This window comes from Xiphophorus hellerii, chromosome 23, assembly GCF_003331165.1.
Source record: "Xiphophorus hellerii strain 12219 chromosome 23, Xiphophorus_hellerii-4.1, whole genome shotgun sequence".
In the NCBI taxonomy this organism is placed as follows: domain Eukaryota; kingdom Metazoa; phylum Chordata; class Actinopteri; order Cyprinodontiformes; family Poeciliidae; genus Xiphophorus; species Xiphophorus hellerii.
In genome coordinates this window covers 26912735-26927126 of record NC_045694.1, presented here as the reverse complement: position 1 = coordinate 26927126, position 14392 = coordinate 26912735, and the positions used below count along the sequence as shown (strand labels likewise).

The window sequence follows — 14392 nt, the reverse complement described above, 5'->3', positions numbered from 1 at the left end:
TGTGCTGGAAATGTCGCTGCAGAGAGGGATGTTGAGGTTGATCTTCTGGAACTAGTTCTACGGCGACTTGATCACACTAAAGATTATGGATGCTAGCCCATCTTGTAGGTGTTCTTTGAAAGGTTGGAAGACTTATTGCACACAATGTTGACATATGCAAGGATTTCAACAAATATTAGTATTATGTTATTGCCATTTTTGCAGCTTTATTAACAGTAACTGTTGTAAATGTTGGCTGCTGATAACAAAGTTCTTTAGATTTGCTTTAAAATAGTTTTTTTGCTAGGTTGTCTGTCATGTAGACTCACCCCTAGTTCCTTTGAATTCCTGGGTGATTCATAAGTCAGACATGGGTGGATTTGTAAACATCAAACATTCGTTTTGAATATTCTCGAGTGCTGCATGGAAGATGAGTAAAAAGCAATATTAGTCATCGGAAACTGCGATTATGTCGTAATTTGTTACCCCAGTGTGAATGTTTAGGAAGTGATTATGAGGCTGTGTGTCGAACTCAAAAGCCAGCAGAGATCGCGCTGGAGCAGCTGGCGCCGGCTTTAATATGTCTGCTGTGTTGGGCTCTCTCCGCTGTTTCGTCATTGATTCTGAAATATCAGACAAACACTTTTTTTCATTTTATTTTGTTTATTGCTCATCAGTATTTAGACTGATTGTCTATTTTATCACAGACGTAGCCTTCGGTGGTACTAATTCTCATTCAGCATATTGACCAGAAACCTCAAGTAAAAACATCCAGTGCCTTGCAAAAGCATTCATACCCTCAGAACTTTTTCTATTATATCAGATTAAAATCACAAACTGTGAATGGTTTTATTGGGTTTTTTCACATAGACTTGCATACAATTCTGCCATGTTGTCGCTTTGCAGGACCAAGTGTTGTTGCTTATGCTGCTGCAACATGCCTCCATTTTTTTACAAATTGGGCAAATTCTTCTCGCAGAATAACTCCATCTCAATAAGATTGGACTGGAAAGTTTCAGTTGCTACTGTTTTTCCAAGCCTTGCCACAGTTCCTTAATTTGGACTTTGACTGGGCCTCCATTCTTCCTGTTTGCGATTAAACACCATTTTGTGTTTATCTCACAAAAAAACAATGGCAATAGAATACACTAAAGTACAATAAATATAAAAACAGCTAAGTGTTGTTGCTAAACGTAAGATTAGAAGGTGTGCTGAGACTTTACAGCCTCGGTTTGACGGCTCTCACAGGTCATAATTCAGTCACACTCTTTGCATCAATTGCTTGCGGGTCTCCTGTTGCTTTAACACATGCGGCGGGTTTGAGGTGAAGAGAAGAGTTTGGGGGTTTTTTCTTTTCTTTTTTTATTTTTTATCAGCTCATAAAGCTCAGCTGGAATCCAAAATGGAGGGGAAAGCAGCGTAGGTCTTGGCCCGTTCCGCGCGCGGTTCCATCTCTCCCCTTGCACGCCACCCAGCGCGGCCGGCTTTTTGGGGAGGGAGAGCATGATTACAGGGCTATTTACATTATACAGCGAAGAGCAACAGGGAAGACAGGAGAGAGATTGGCAAACGAACGAGGAGGTGGAGGAGCAGGGCAGGGTGTAGAGGGGTGGGAGGGAGAGATGGCTTCCAGATGTGAGGAGGAATTCAGAGCGACTCCCCTCCTCTTCCTGGACCCGGAGCAGCCTGTAATGGAGCGAGTGGGATCCGCAGGAAAAAAGCCACAAAACAGAGGAGAAGGATTTACTCTGCAGGAGAGAATCGGGCAGGAGATGCAGTGACTGGAGGAGGAGAAAGGCTGGGTTTCCCGTCTGAAGTTTGCACAAGAAATAAAAACACGGTGCTTTATAGGCCTGTCACAATAAGCAGTAGATCAATTAATTGCAAGGTAAGTTTAAACAAGCCCAATGATTTTCATTTGAATGATTTTGTTATTTCTTTCTACCAAAACCTGAATGGCGGCAGTGTTCAGTCTGATGATTTGATCTCAACTATCCTCTTTTTTTTTTTTTTTGAAGGTCAGTTTTGTTTACATACAGAGACTTCATGATTGATTTTCGTTGTTGTTTCCATTGTTTTGTTTATTTATGTTGGATATTTAAAATGTCTTCCACTTCCAGGGTTACATGTTCGTTAGAGTTTAAAGTTTACTGATCTTTTAGAATGTGTTTTTGCATTTTTACGCCATCATCAATACATTTCTTGAAAACGGTCTCAAAATAACAATATTATCGTTCATCGCAATAACTTCTGGGACAATGTATCGAGCAGCAAATTTATCGTGACAGGCATATTGAGAAGTGATGCTGTGATGACTTCCTGTTGAGTTTCAGAGAGAGCAGGAGCTTCTTAAAGAGACAGACGCCCAATTTCAAGGTGTTATTATGGAATCACATTTCTCTTAAGTCATATTCTTAACAGCTCAAGGTAACATAGTTACTTGATTGTGCTGAAAAATGGCACGTAGCCTAGTTAGCTTAGCGTTACAGACATATATCATAACACGTCACACCAATGCCACGTTGAAAGCATTTTCTGATAATTGTTACAGATCATGCACATTGTCAGATATTTAATGATTACAATAAACTACAGAGATTTAGCAAATTCCAGCCGCATTATGTGAACGTGTGGTCGATGGCGGCGTTCCAGTTTCATGCATCTTGCAGTTAAGACTTCGGCCTTACGTCGGATAAACTATGATGGAAAAATGTTGCGTTGTTGGGAGAGACGGGAGGAATGTGCAGGGCTGTGAGGAATAAACAAGGGTGTAACTTTGTGTTGCAAGTTGGTGGAGACGAGAAAGAGGCGCTGATGCACCCACAGTTACTGGAAGGCCTTTTCTTTTATTAGTGCTAAGAATAAGGCCAAAACTTACATGTGAATGCCAGACAGTCTTATTGAATAAATTAGGATTTACGTCCTGATCAGGGTTGTCTCATTAATAGTACATTTCAAAAGCAGAATAAGGAACTTCTGTGTAAACCAAATGAATCCTTGTAAAAACAAACTCTGTATTTTTCAATGATGTGATTCTGACTCCACAGCTGTCCCTCAGCAGGTTGGCTAAACCTTTTTGTCCTGCTGACTTACACATAGCAGGTGATATGATGTGTCTTTAATATAGCAAATAATAAACACGTCAAAGTCCAATAAAGAAATTGCGTCCCTTTTTCAGATTCTTTGCTTGATTGTGTCAAGCAACTGAGCGGACTTGTCATTTACGGTTTACAAAGAAATTTTAAAAAGCATTACCTGGCTGTTAATGCTTTGAATACAGGGTGCAGTTGCTGCCAAGTTACTGTACGCAAATAGATGAAGGCACATAAAGGAAAAAAGGTGCAGGAAATATTGGCGGGGACTTTCCCCGTCTGGCCAAAGTTGGTGGGAACACGTCCATACCAGTTCTTCAGGAAGTTATGCCTATGGGAATAAACATAATGGAGGCCTTAGGGGAATGCAAACATCACAGTGAAGTAGGAAGAAGCCATTTGAGTCATCGCTCAGCGTTTTTTTTTTTTTGTTTTTTTTTTCAATTTTTTTCTCCGAAGAGTTTTTGCGGCGCTAGTGGCTCGTATTTTTTTTTTAGACAGTAGGCAGACAGGAAGGAGGGTGAGGAGAGGGGGGAAGACATGCGGCAAAGGTCGTCGGGACCGGGAGTCGAACCCGCGACGTCCGCGTCGAGGACTAAGGCCTCCAAACGTGGGGCGTGCTAAACCCCTGCGCCACCACAGCACGCCCCATCGCTCAGCGTTTTCACCATGTAACATCAGCGACAGCAAGGGGATTGTGCGTAGTTTATTACCCAAGTCGCTCAGAGAAACACTGTATTTGGTATGTCTCGCTTTCTGCAGCGTCTAACTTAAAGAAGTTTATGCATAGGAATGTTATTGGAGAAGATTTCTGTGGTTTTGAAGCTTTTAACACTTTTTAAAAAAGTAAATCTACTTTAACGTTGTTATGGTAACTACCCCATGCCTTGAGATAAGTGAGGCTGCAGGATGATCTGCTGTGATTTCTCCATTAGGAACTGATGTCACCTGAAAATCTAGCAGCTGCTGCCAGTAGAGGGCATTATTTTATTTTGATTTTTTTTTCCAAATTTACTGCAGGGTTTTGTTTTAATGTCTGGCATTATGGCAGCTCTGGTTTAAAATCACAAGAGCCCAAGCTTTGATATTTTTTTTTTAGCTAACATAATACACTTTTCCTTTTTTTTTTTAAATTGAAGCACAAGAGTTGTTACAGACATTGCTTAAGCTCCTTCTCCGTTGGAGTTCAGAGTTCATTCTCCCCTTCATTCCTCCTGATCCTCTGTATTTATGGTTTCTCTCCCCGTGGCTCCAGACTGAGATCTGTTCCAGGAAATGCCTAGATCCACTCTTTTCTTTCGCTCTGAAGGGAAGCTGGCCGACATTCCTCTTGGCTCTGTAAACAGAAAGTCATGGGATTGACATCTGCATATACACATGTGTAAGTGTGCACTGGAGCAGTTGCGTCATGCTTGTGGATCTGTTTTGACTCGCCAGCGTTGGGAAATTCATTCAGAGGCGTTGGTTAGGTGTTTTTTTTTGTTTTGTTTTTTACCAGACTTTCTCCTGTTTGGTAATAAGGGTGGATAGTTTGAAGGCAGGTGGCTCAGGTATTGCTGCAGATGTGGTGAATTTCCTGAAGCGGTGGGTTTTACATTCCTGTTTCTGCTTTAGGAGAGAGGGATTTTTCCTAAATGGGTTATTATGACCTGCAGAAATATTCATACACCTTGAACTTTTTTTTTTCTGACATTTTTCACATTCCATCCACAAACTTTAATCTTTTTCACTGAGATTTATTTGACAGACTAACATGAAGTAGTTCATAATTATGAAGAGGGAGACAAAGAGTGCATTGTTTCTCTAATTATTTCCACAAACAAAAATATGAAAGTGTGATGTACCTCCTCTGCTCTCCATTAGCATGGAAAGAACACGTCAGTGTATCTAATATATGTTGCTTACTGGCGTACAGATAATGTACGCCTGCCATTTTCTTGATAAAGTGTTCTTAAAGAAAAAAATACAAGTTGCGAGTGACCATCTTAGGTATGCTTGCGGCTAATCTGTCAAAGCCTGCCTTAGCATATCCAAGTCTGTCACTAGCATATCCAACCCTGTCGCTACCATATTAGAGCTTCTCGCTAGTGAAGCTCGAGAATATTCAAGCTTCTCACTAGCATATCCAAGTCTGTCACTAGCATGTAAAAGCTTGTCACTAGCATGTAAAAGCTTGTCGCTAGCATATCCCAGCTTGTCACTAGCATATCCAAGCTTGTCACTAGCATGTAAAAGCTTGTTGCTAGCATATCAAAGTCTGTCACTAGCATATTCAAGTCGGTCACTAGCATGTCCAAGGTTGTCATAGCATGTCCCAGTTTAATGCTGGCATAGCCGAACGCATTAGCCACCAGCTCCTTCAAAGCTAATGCATCCTTTTCATTTGCTAGCACTCAGTTACTGGTGCCGGCCCATAGTTAATCAGATCAGTAGATGACTTCAGAATAGATAGCCTGTTGCGACAAGGAAGTAGGTATCACTAAGTGATCAATAGTTTGCGCTAAAACTGATCCATAATGAAAAGACGGTTAGGGGAAACCTCCATGAAAACCCAAAGGCTGTAAAAGACTTGAAACCGGGGCAAAGGTTGACCTCCCAGCTGTACCGCGTACCTAAATATGCAGCCAAAACTTCAACATAATTGAAGACCTGCGCCTGGAACTGTAGCCAACCGTGTCAACTCAGGACGGCTAAAAACAAACCCCACTAGGAACGTGCTGATGTAGACGTCAGATTCTGCTGGGTGTGTGTATAAGCAGCAGGCCAGCCGTGGACACAAAATCAGGAACATTGATTATCCAGGACACAGCGGCTTCATCCGTGTAGTGCTAAAAGCATTCGATTGATTGGCCTCGATAAGCCACTGCAGAAGTTAAACTTTTCAATGTAAACTGAAATTAACGGTGATGGGTTGTTTTGTTTTTTTTGTTTTTTTATCAAAAGGTCAACAAAAACTGTGTACTAAAAGTGAATCCACAGTGTTCGACAGGGATGATTAGATTGTCTACTTGGCAGCTGCGAGCTACTTCTTTTGTTGTCGAAGCCTCGGGCCTTTCATACTATTTTTAAAATGTCAAGTCCCACTGTTTGTAGGAGAAATACAATCAGTGAGGAGGAATCCTTAGAAAACCGGCTCTTGGTTTTAATCTGCGTCAAAGCCAGAGATATACTGAAAGAACTGGTGGAATTACCGACTAACCCATATATTGAAGCCATAAAATCCTCCATCAGTACTGGGCTTGCCTGAGATTATGCTTGATGGTTTATTGGCTTTGTCATCTTGTGAACTCAATACTGTGTGTGTGTGTGTGAGAGAGAGAGACAGAGAAAGAGGGAGGAGATTTCTCAATCACAGCGTGCCAAAACTCATCTGAGTGACTGTGTGTTTGTATATTATGCTGTTGAAATGGAGCTGCGGGGCTCTGGAACTGATACAGACTGTTTCTCTTTATTTACACTGACACACACACACGCCCACACACGCGCACACACACATTGATTCTCATGACTTGGACAGCTTCTGCTTGTCTGAAGCAAACGCAAAATCACACTCGATATTTGGTCTGGACATGTTGGGATTGAGAAATTCATTCCACTGCCACCATTCTTCTCTGAACGGTTTGATGATTCATGAGATTTTTTGCATTTTTTCAGTTTTTTTTTTTTAGGAGCCAGGTTTCATAGTTGTGGCTGGACCAAGATAAAGCTGTGTGTTTATGTAACAGGATTCAGTTCAGAGGTCCATTTGGATGGTGAAGTGCTGTTTCCCTCACTGAATAAATCAGAATGAAACTTTGACTTCAATCTTTTTGTCAATCACAGTTCAGGAAGATTTGATGTTGCAAGTCTTAAAGGTGCAGTATCATGTAAAAACAATTTTTCTGAGCTTTACATCATGTTATAATATTATTCCCTCATCAAAAACATACCTATAGTGTTGCCTTGACTCTTTCATGTACGTTTCAGAAATCCTTTAATCTCCATGGGAACCATCCTGCTGTGAAAAAGGCCTGGTTGGACCTAGCTCTGCCTTTGACTTCTGTTTTACATGTTTGAGGCACTTGGTGGTGAACTCTTGGAGTAATTTGGGTAGGCTGACCACATCTGGGAAGGTCCACCACTGTTCTGTGTTTTCTCCGTTATAGATAATATCTCTTGCTCTGGTTCAGTGGTGCCCCAAAGCCTTAGAAAAGCCTTTCCAGGTTTATACCTGCGACTTTCTTCTTTCTTGAAATTCTTTAGATAACAGAGATGATGTGGTGTTTTTTGGCCTACTTCATGTTGCTAAACAAGGTTCTATTTAAGTGATTTGCTGTTTTTTCAGGTCAGATTGTAATCCAGGCTACGTCTGGCTACTTCATGCTGTAGTTCTACTGTAAACACTTTACTGACATGCTGTGTGTTTTCTGGCCAGAGTCCTACTGCGTTCAATTAGGCAAAATCAGCAACAGAGTTAGCGATACTCTAAAAAATGAGCGAAAGATTTATTCCAAAGAATCACTTCTTGTAGCGCAGCCGTACAGTTAAATGTGCAGTAACAAATTTAACTCTGTTGGGGGCGATGTAAGACATTGTAATACTTTTGTCACTGACCCATGGTGGGTAACAACGTGGTTGAGTTTAGCGCTTTAGCATTAGCTTCTGCTAAATACCGTGTTGATCTAGCACTTTAGCAATAGCAAATGTTTATGATTAGTGCTTTAGGGTTAGCGCAGCTAAACTTTTAGCTAAATTCTTAAGATTACAGGCATGATGTATTGCTTTTTGAGATCTTTTAGCCTACTTCATGTTGTCAGGCAGCTTCTACTTGAATGATTTGGGTCAGACAAGTAATCCGGCTTGTGTTAAATTGCAATAGTAATTTAACAAGAGAGGACTGGGAGATTATATTTTCAAGTCGCTTTATCTGTGTCTTCTGTGAATATTTCTTTCAGCTAAACTTTGAATTTTGGCAAAAAAAGAAGGCGAAAAGCACAGTGGCGTGGCGTGGCGTGGCGTGGCGTGGCGTGGCGCAGTTGGTAGCACTGTTGCCTGGGTTCGATTCCCGGCCCGGGGTCTTTCTGCACAGAGTTTGCGTGTTCTCCCCGTGCATGCGTGGGTTCTCTCCCACGCATGCACAGGGACAGTCATGTCCAAAAACATGACTGTTAGGTTAATTGGTCTCTCTGTGTGTCCTGTCTGTCTCTGTGTTGCCCTGCGACAGACTAGCGACCTGTCCAGGATGTACCCCGCCTCTCGCCCGGAACGTTAGCTGGAGATAAACACCAGCACCTCCCGACCCCACTAGGGACAAGGGTGTAAAGAAAATGAATGGATGGATAAAAGAAGACAAAAACAAGAAATCTGCAGAAAGAGCGAATCCTTTTTAAATGACTTTCCTGAACTAAACTTCAATACATACAGACCATCTCTTCAAGCTGTTTCAGCCGTTGTCTGGCATCCAGACAACGACTGGATGCCAGACAACGGCATCCAAAGAACCAGGAAGTTTGAGTTGACTAAACCCCTGTGCTTTTCCCAACAACTGTATCTTTACAGAGCAGCCAAACAGAAAATATGAAACAATAAGGTGATAAGAGGGCAGTATCTTGTTCACACACGTCTCCTCCCGCCCTCACTCCTCCCTCTCTATCTTCCCTCCACCCCTCTGTGTGCAGCATTGCCAGTCGTGGTGGCTGGGAAGAGAGGACGGAGACATGCAACAGCCGCTCAGTCACATAGTCTATTGTTTTTGACCACTGCACTGAGGGAGAAGAAGGAATTTGCTGTGGATTTTCCTCCAACTTTCTGACTACAAGTTCTGTACAAAACTTTTCTCTCACTGCTCTGCGGTCCAGACAGTTGGCAGAGTTTCATGGACACATTTCTACGGACGAGCCGTCTTGTGAGGGAGGAAGTTGAGAGGACAGTTCGCCTTGGATGACCAGCTGATCTTAAGGAGCAGCATCTCCTGAGCGGAAACGAGAGAGAGCTCATCTCGCCTTAGGGAAAGCGCCGGACTGGAGTATCTAACCAGGAGGAAGTAAACTCTCGAAAGACGAGGTGTTCTGATTTTGTGAGGATCGTTTTGGACGTTGCAACCATGGCGGGGATGTACGGATGCTTCAAGGGCAGGAAGTAAGTCTCAGATTAGAGTTTGTTCAACATCTTCCTACTGAACTGTTTACCCAACATCTGAACTGATTCATCCAGAAAGTTCTCATTCACATCTTTGTAACTCCAGACTCCGCTTCATGTTGGTCAATCCTCTTAATGTGCATTACAAAAAACAGACTAGTGCTAGTCTGTAATGGGAATCTTGATTTCAGCTGTAATTTATTTGAACTCCCTGTGACTGTGGCAGATACAATGGCTTGGTATTAAACTACATGAGTCAGAGCTGATCTGAGGAACCAATTGAATGTGCCAGGATTTCATGGTTAGTCAGAGAGTTTCAGAAGCAAATAGCTTTTGTTGTGTTCTGCTGTCATCCGACAGTATGGGGTGAGTGTGGTTTCCTGTCAATTTCCTTGGCACAGAATCAAGTCCTGTTGCTCAACTAATGGGTTCTGCACTCAACGCCAATCAGACATTTTTTAGTTTTTAACCCTTTGGAGCTCATTTCTGCTCTCGCTGATGGAGAACCTCTGTGGGGTTGAGCGTTTTGACTAAATTTAGCGCTCCGGGCTTGGCAGTGCGCTTCAGCCGCAGAGGGTTAGCATAATGACTGCCTTCTAGTTTTCAGCCTCCAGTGGAGGATCCTTTTTTGTAGCAAAGTTAGTAGATGTGGTGCCAGTGGCCGCAGATGTCCCCTTCCACCGTCTTTGTCTTCATTCCTGCCGGGACGCGGCAACAATGCGTGACTTTTCGTGGCTCGCACAGCAGCGTCGGCGCGGACAAACATTTTTACATGTGTGGCACCCAGAAAGTGAAAACTGTGGCTCGGTGGCCGAGTTGCAGTCGAGAAAAGTTGCAGGTTTGGCAACCTTTGAAATTTCATCCCAAGTTGCTCTTGTGAGTGCGAACGGGTCAATACGTCCGTAGGGTAATGTAAGCATGTCACCATAGAGAATTAATCAATTAATTGCGTGATAAATTATACTGAGTTCAATCATTTAGATTCTGATGATGAATACTTTTTGAAGGACAATTTGGTTCACCGTGACATCACAATCAATTTTGTTTATGGTTTCGGTCATAAGTGGTTTTAATTTCCTTTTTATGATTCATTGTTTTTGGTTGTCGTGTTTTATTTTGGTTATTTTAATTATCTTCCCGTTGCAACGCAAAGTTTTCTTCTGAAAATTAAAGTTTATTGGTTTTTGAGATGGCGAAAGTCCACTATTATGCCATTACTATTATAATTCTTGACAATGGTCTCGAGAACAATGATATTGTCATTTGTCGCGATAATTTCTGGGACAATTTATCGTCCAGCCAAATTTGTTATTGTGACAGGCGTAATGTGAAGCGTTTGAAGAGGTTTTATTCCAGTGTTCTTAGTAACTCGTAACCTTCAGAATGTATTTAAATCAAACTTCTGCATTAGAAGAGACTTTATTCAATACTTGCCACAAATGTGCCTTTGGATTAAACAAATATTCAGCATCCAATTGTGAACAGCATTGGGGTTTTTTTCTTTTCTAAAGGTTTTTTTGGCGGACTGTGTGGATAAATGAAGTTTCTTTGTGAAGCACATTTCAGCAACAAGGCAGTTAAAAGTGTTTTACATGGTAAACACAGGAATATGCTGTTCCACGATGCACTAGCAGGACTCAGTTTAAGGTGTCAATCATCAAAAGCAAACATTACAGGCATCCAAGAATCTCTCTTTCTGCACCGATTCATAAAGGAAAGGGAAAAATTATGTGTGTAGATAAGAGTGTTTTAGTTACAATCATCAATATATCAATAAATACCAATAAATGTAAAAATACGATGAAAATGTACAGCTTAGTTATACAAATCACTTCTTTACATGAATGTTGTCCTAAAGCTGCGCATTACACATGGGAATGTTTTTAAGTTATTTGTGTTAGAGGGATTATAATTGCTGTGACACAGTCAGAGTCATAGTTACCTAAAAAAGAAGTAATAAATAGTTCTTATCGCCACTTTTATCGATATCGCAATAGTATCACAGAATATCGTGATAAAACCCTAAGTCCACATTGCCCACTCCTACGATCTGATCTTTATTTTGACAATAACTCTGATTAGCATTGCAGGTCAACATTTCTCTATATTCTACTTTTAAAGGGTCATGTTCATAAATATAATCATTTAACTTTCAGTAGTATCAGAGAGCATCACTGTTGCTGTAATGATGGTTTTGTTTCAGCAGCCGCTCTCACCTGCTGCATGAATAACAAACCGGGTAAGTCCCTGGAGAGAGCCACGCTGCTACAAATTTCCACAGCAGGATAGTGGTTCATATTGAATAATCATATTTGGAGAGAAAGCTTCCAGTAGCATATTTATGGATATGAATGCATAAATATTTTGCTTTCAGCATGCCTGGCATGAGGGAGTTCACCAGCTGATTAAAAACTGCAACTAAATTCCCGGAGAGGCGTTTAAGTCAGGCTCACCTGGTGCAGTTCGCCTAGTTACGAAATCTCTGTTTTTAATTTCTTAGTGCGTCTCCCCGTGCTTCTTCTCGAAGGGTCGTTATGCAGGCGGAGCAGAGGCCGGTTCGTACGGCAGATGAATGCGTTCTGTCCAGAGAGACTGATGGAGGTGTTTTTGTCCGGAGTCCATGTAGGGCTTGTTGCTAAGAGCGAAGCTCGCTTCAGTCAGACGTTCCAGGGGAGGGAGGAACCGCCGGGCTTCACAGGACCCGGCTCTGAGCTGCTACCAAAACTCAGGAGTGGAAAGTAAAATAAATAGTATCAGCTGTGAAAATATGAGCCTGATCGACTCTCCTGAACAGTTTATGAACCCCTTACCTGCCAGGAGGACCCGTTGACTTACATAGATGTATTTTAAGGGTGTCAGTTAAAAGGGTTTTAAAAAAAACCCCAACATGAATCAGGTTTTATTTGAAACGGGACAAAAACTATCAATGTGTTCAGTATTATTGTGTAACAAATGTTGTTGGAGTAGCTCAGGAATGCTTTACAGCAACAGTGAAGTTAACCAAGGTTTTAAAAGCGACATTTTTTATCATAACATTCCTGCAGTTTGATTTCCTTTGAATGAGATGGCAGGGAGTTCAGCCAAACTGTTGCTGCGCACCACCAGTCAGCTGGTTGAAACAAGGCTAATGAACTTCTCTATCACTAACGGTGCTTCTCAAACTATTTGTCAAAAGTATGCTACCCTATTTAATGCTTCAAAGTAACATTTTAGGGACTATGCTGGGAAATATTAGGCCCACTGTAGATGGGGAGGGAAAAAAAGAGAGGAGTAGATTTCTGCCATAAAATTCAGAAATTTTGAGATTAATCTCAGAAATTTACAAGAAAAAACAAGAACATTTCTGAGTTTGAAAAGTCGAAAATTTGCTAGAAAACCCCCCGGACATTTTTTAATTAATCTAAAAGGATATTCAAGAAAAAAAACCATAAAGATTTATGCGTTTCAAAAGTATAAAATGTTAAACTTTTGAACAGCTGTTGTCCAGGCGTCACTGCTGTCTATCGAGCCAAAGTATAGATAATATTGACACAATAATAATTAAATATTAATAATTAAAACTGATCATATTCTGTGCAGTAACCACAATTAAGAAAAACTGTCTTTATTCTGTGTTTATGGTTATGTTTTTATACATATGTTATAATAATAATATTACATATCGCACATATATTTATCTTTTTCTAGTTTTATATAAAAGCAATTGATTCATGTTATGCATTTATGTTTTAGTATTAATACTGTAACCGTGACACAATGAGATTCTAATACCAGTTAAGGCCTGCAATTTTGAACAGAATTGAGTGCAAATAATGTATTATAATAATAATATTGTGTTACTTTACAATGAGTGGTCTTGTTCCAGAGAGTCCTCTAAATTACACCCCATGTTTCTATTTTAGCAATTGAAAAAAACCCCAGTGCGTTCCCCGTCTTCATGTGGTTTGTTTCTACCAACATCCTTCGCTTAGGAGCCGCTGAGGTTCGGACTGTTTAGTATTTTGGGGCAAAAGTTCAAACTCCAAGCTCGATTTTCCCTCTTCGTTTTACCCGACAGGCGAGACGGCCGTGTCGTTCTCAGAGTTCTGTGACCGCCATCATGTCACACTCGAACAGAAATCATTTGAATTTTCCTCCTCTTCTTTCACTTTCTTTTACGACTTGGCGTAAAAGAGAAGATTTTCCTAAATTAACCTGAACTGAACTGTGATCGGCCCGACGGCCGTCGCTTTGCAGAACTGGTTTACCTACTGTCGATGGATTACCAGGATCCAGAATGATGCAGTCGGGAATTCTGGCCTCAGACGCTGAACGCTTTATTCTTGCTTATGAGATTTATCTCAGTTGATGTTCAGAAACACGGTCTCTGCACACGTTAGCAACGACTCCAAGATCTGATTGTCTCTAAAATGTGACTTCTGGGCCTTATAGACTGATCAAAAAGAGTTTGATTCATTAATTACATAAAGATTGATACATTTCATATTTATTTCAGTCAATTTTGATTATTTTTAACTTTATGACGAATGAAAACCCAAAATTAATTATATGGTGTGGCAATCCTCAGACATCAAAAGTTATGTTGTTAGGTTAGGCCTGACCAATAAATCAACGAAAATGTATATTGCTATAGACACGTGATCAATATCAATAGATAATAATTTCACTGAACGTCAATTGAGAACTACAGGGCATTCTGGGTGACGTAGGCCGTGCCAGGCCCGTCACGATAACATATGTTTGCTGGGTGGTAAATTGTCCCAGACGTTATTGCGATAAACGATGATATTGCTGTTTTGAGACCATTTCCCAGAAATAATGCGTAGTAATTCACAAACACATTCTCAAAGATCAATAACCTTTAAATTCTAATAAATATTATATATAAACACTGAAACTGGAGCAAACATAAGATGCACTGGAGTCAAAGTTGCATTGCTTTAGAAATTTTAGGACCGGACAATAAATTGATAATATATATCGCGATAGACACGTGACAAATAGATGTTAATAGATAGCATTTCTCATAGAATATTTAGCTTTCAATTTATAGAGCTTTCACTTGACTTTACAGAGAAATTGATCCCTATATGTCATTAATAATTTCATATTCCAAGGGTGTTGAGGAAATACCAAGGTCCTAAACAACATGTTCCTTGTTAGTAATGCACAGCCGGAGAAACAGTAGTTTGATAAAAACTGAA

At 40.8% G+C, this 14392-nt stretch overlaps 1 protein-coding gene across 5 annotated transcripts in view; it reads left to right on the top strand.

Annotated features, from left to right (window-relative positions):
• Positions 1 to 14392, top strand: part of LOC116713963 (uncharacterized protein KIAA1211-like) — a 50609-nt gene that overhangs the window by 3962 nt on the left and 32255 nt on the right. The window contains exon 1 of one of the 5 annotated variants that reach the window (XM_032554246.1): positions 1654 to 1867. The exons of 3 other annotated variants lie outside the window; for them this stretch is intronic. Coding sequence is in view for 1 of the 2 variants with exons in the window: in XM_032554245.1 (XP_032410136.1) it covers positions 9154 to 9188 (35 nt within the window). In the remaining variant the exon portion in view is untranslated. Of the gene's footprint in view, positions 1 to 1653; positions 1868 to 8560; positions 9189 to 14392 lie in introns of those variants that run through there. One more of the 5 variants, XM_032554245.1, reaches the window with a different exon arrangement.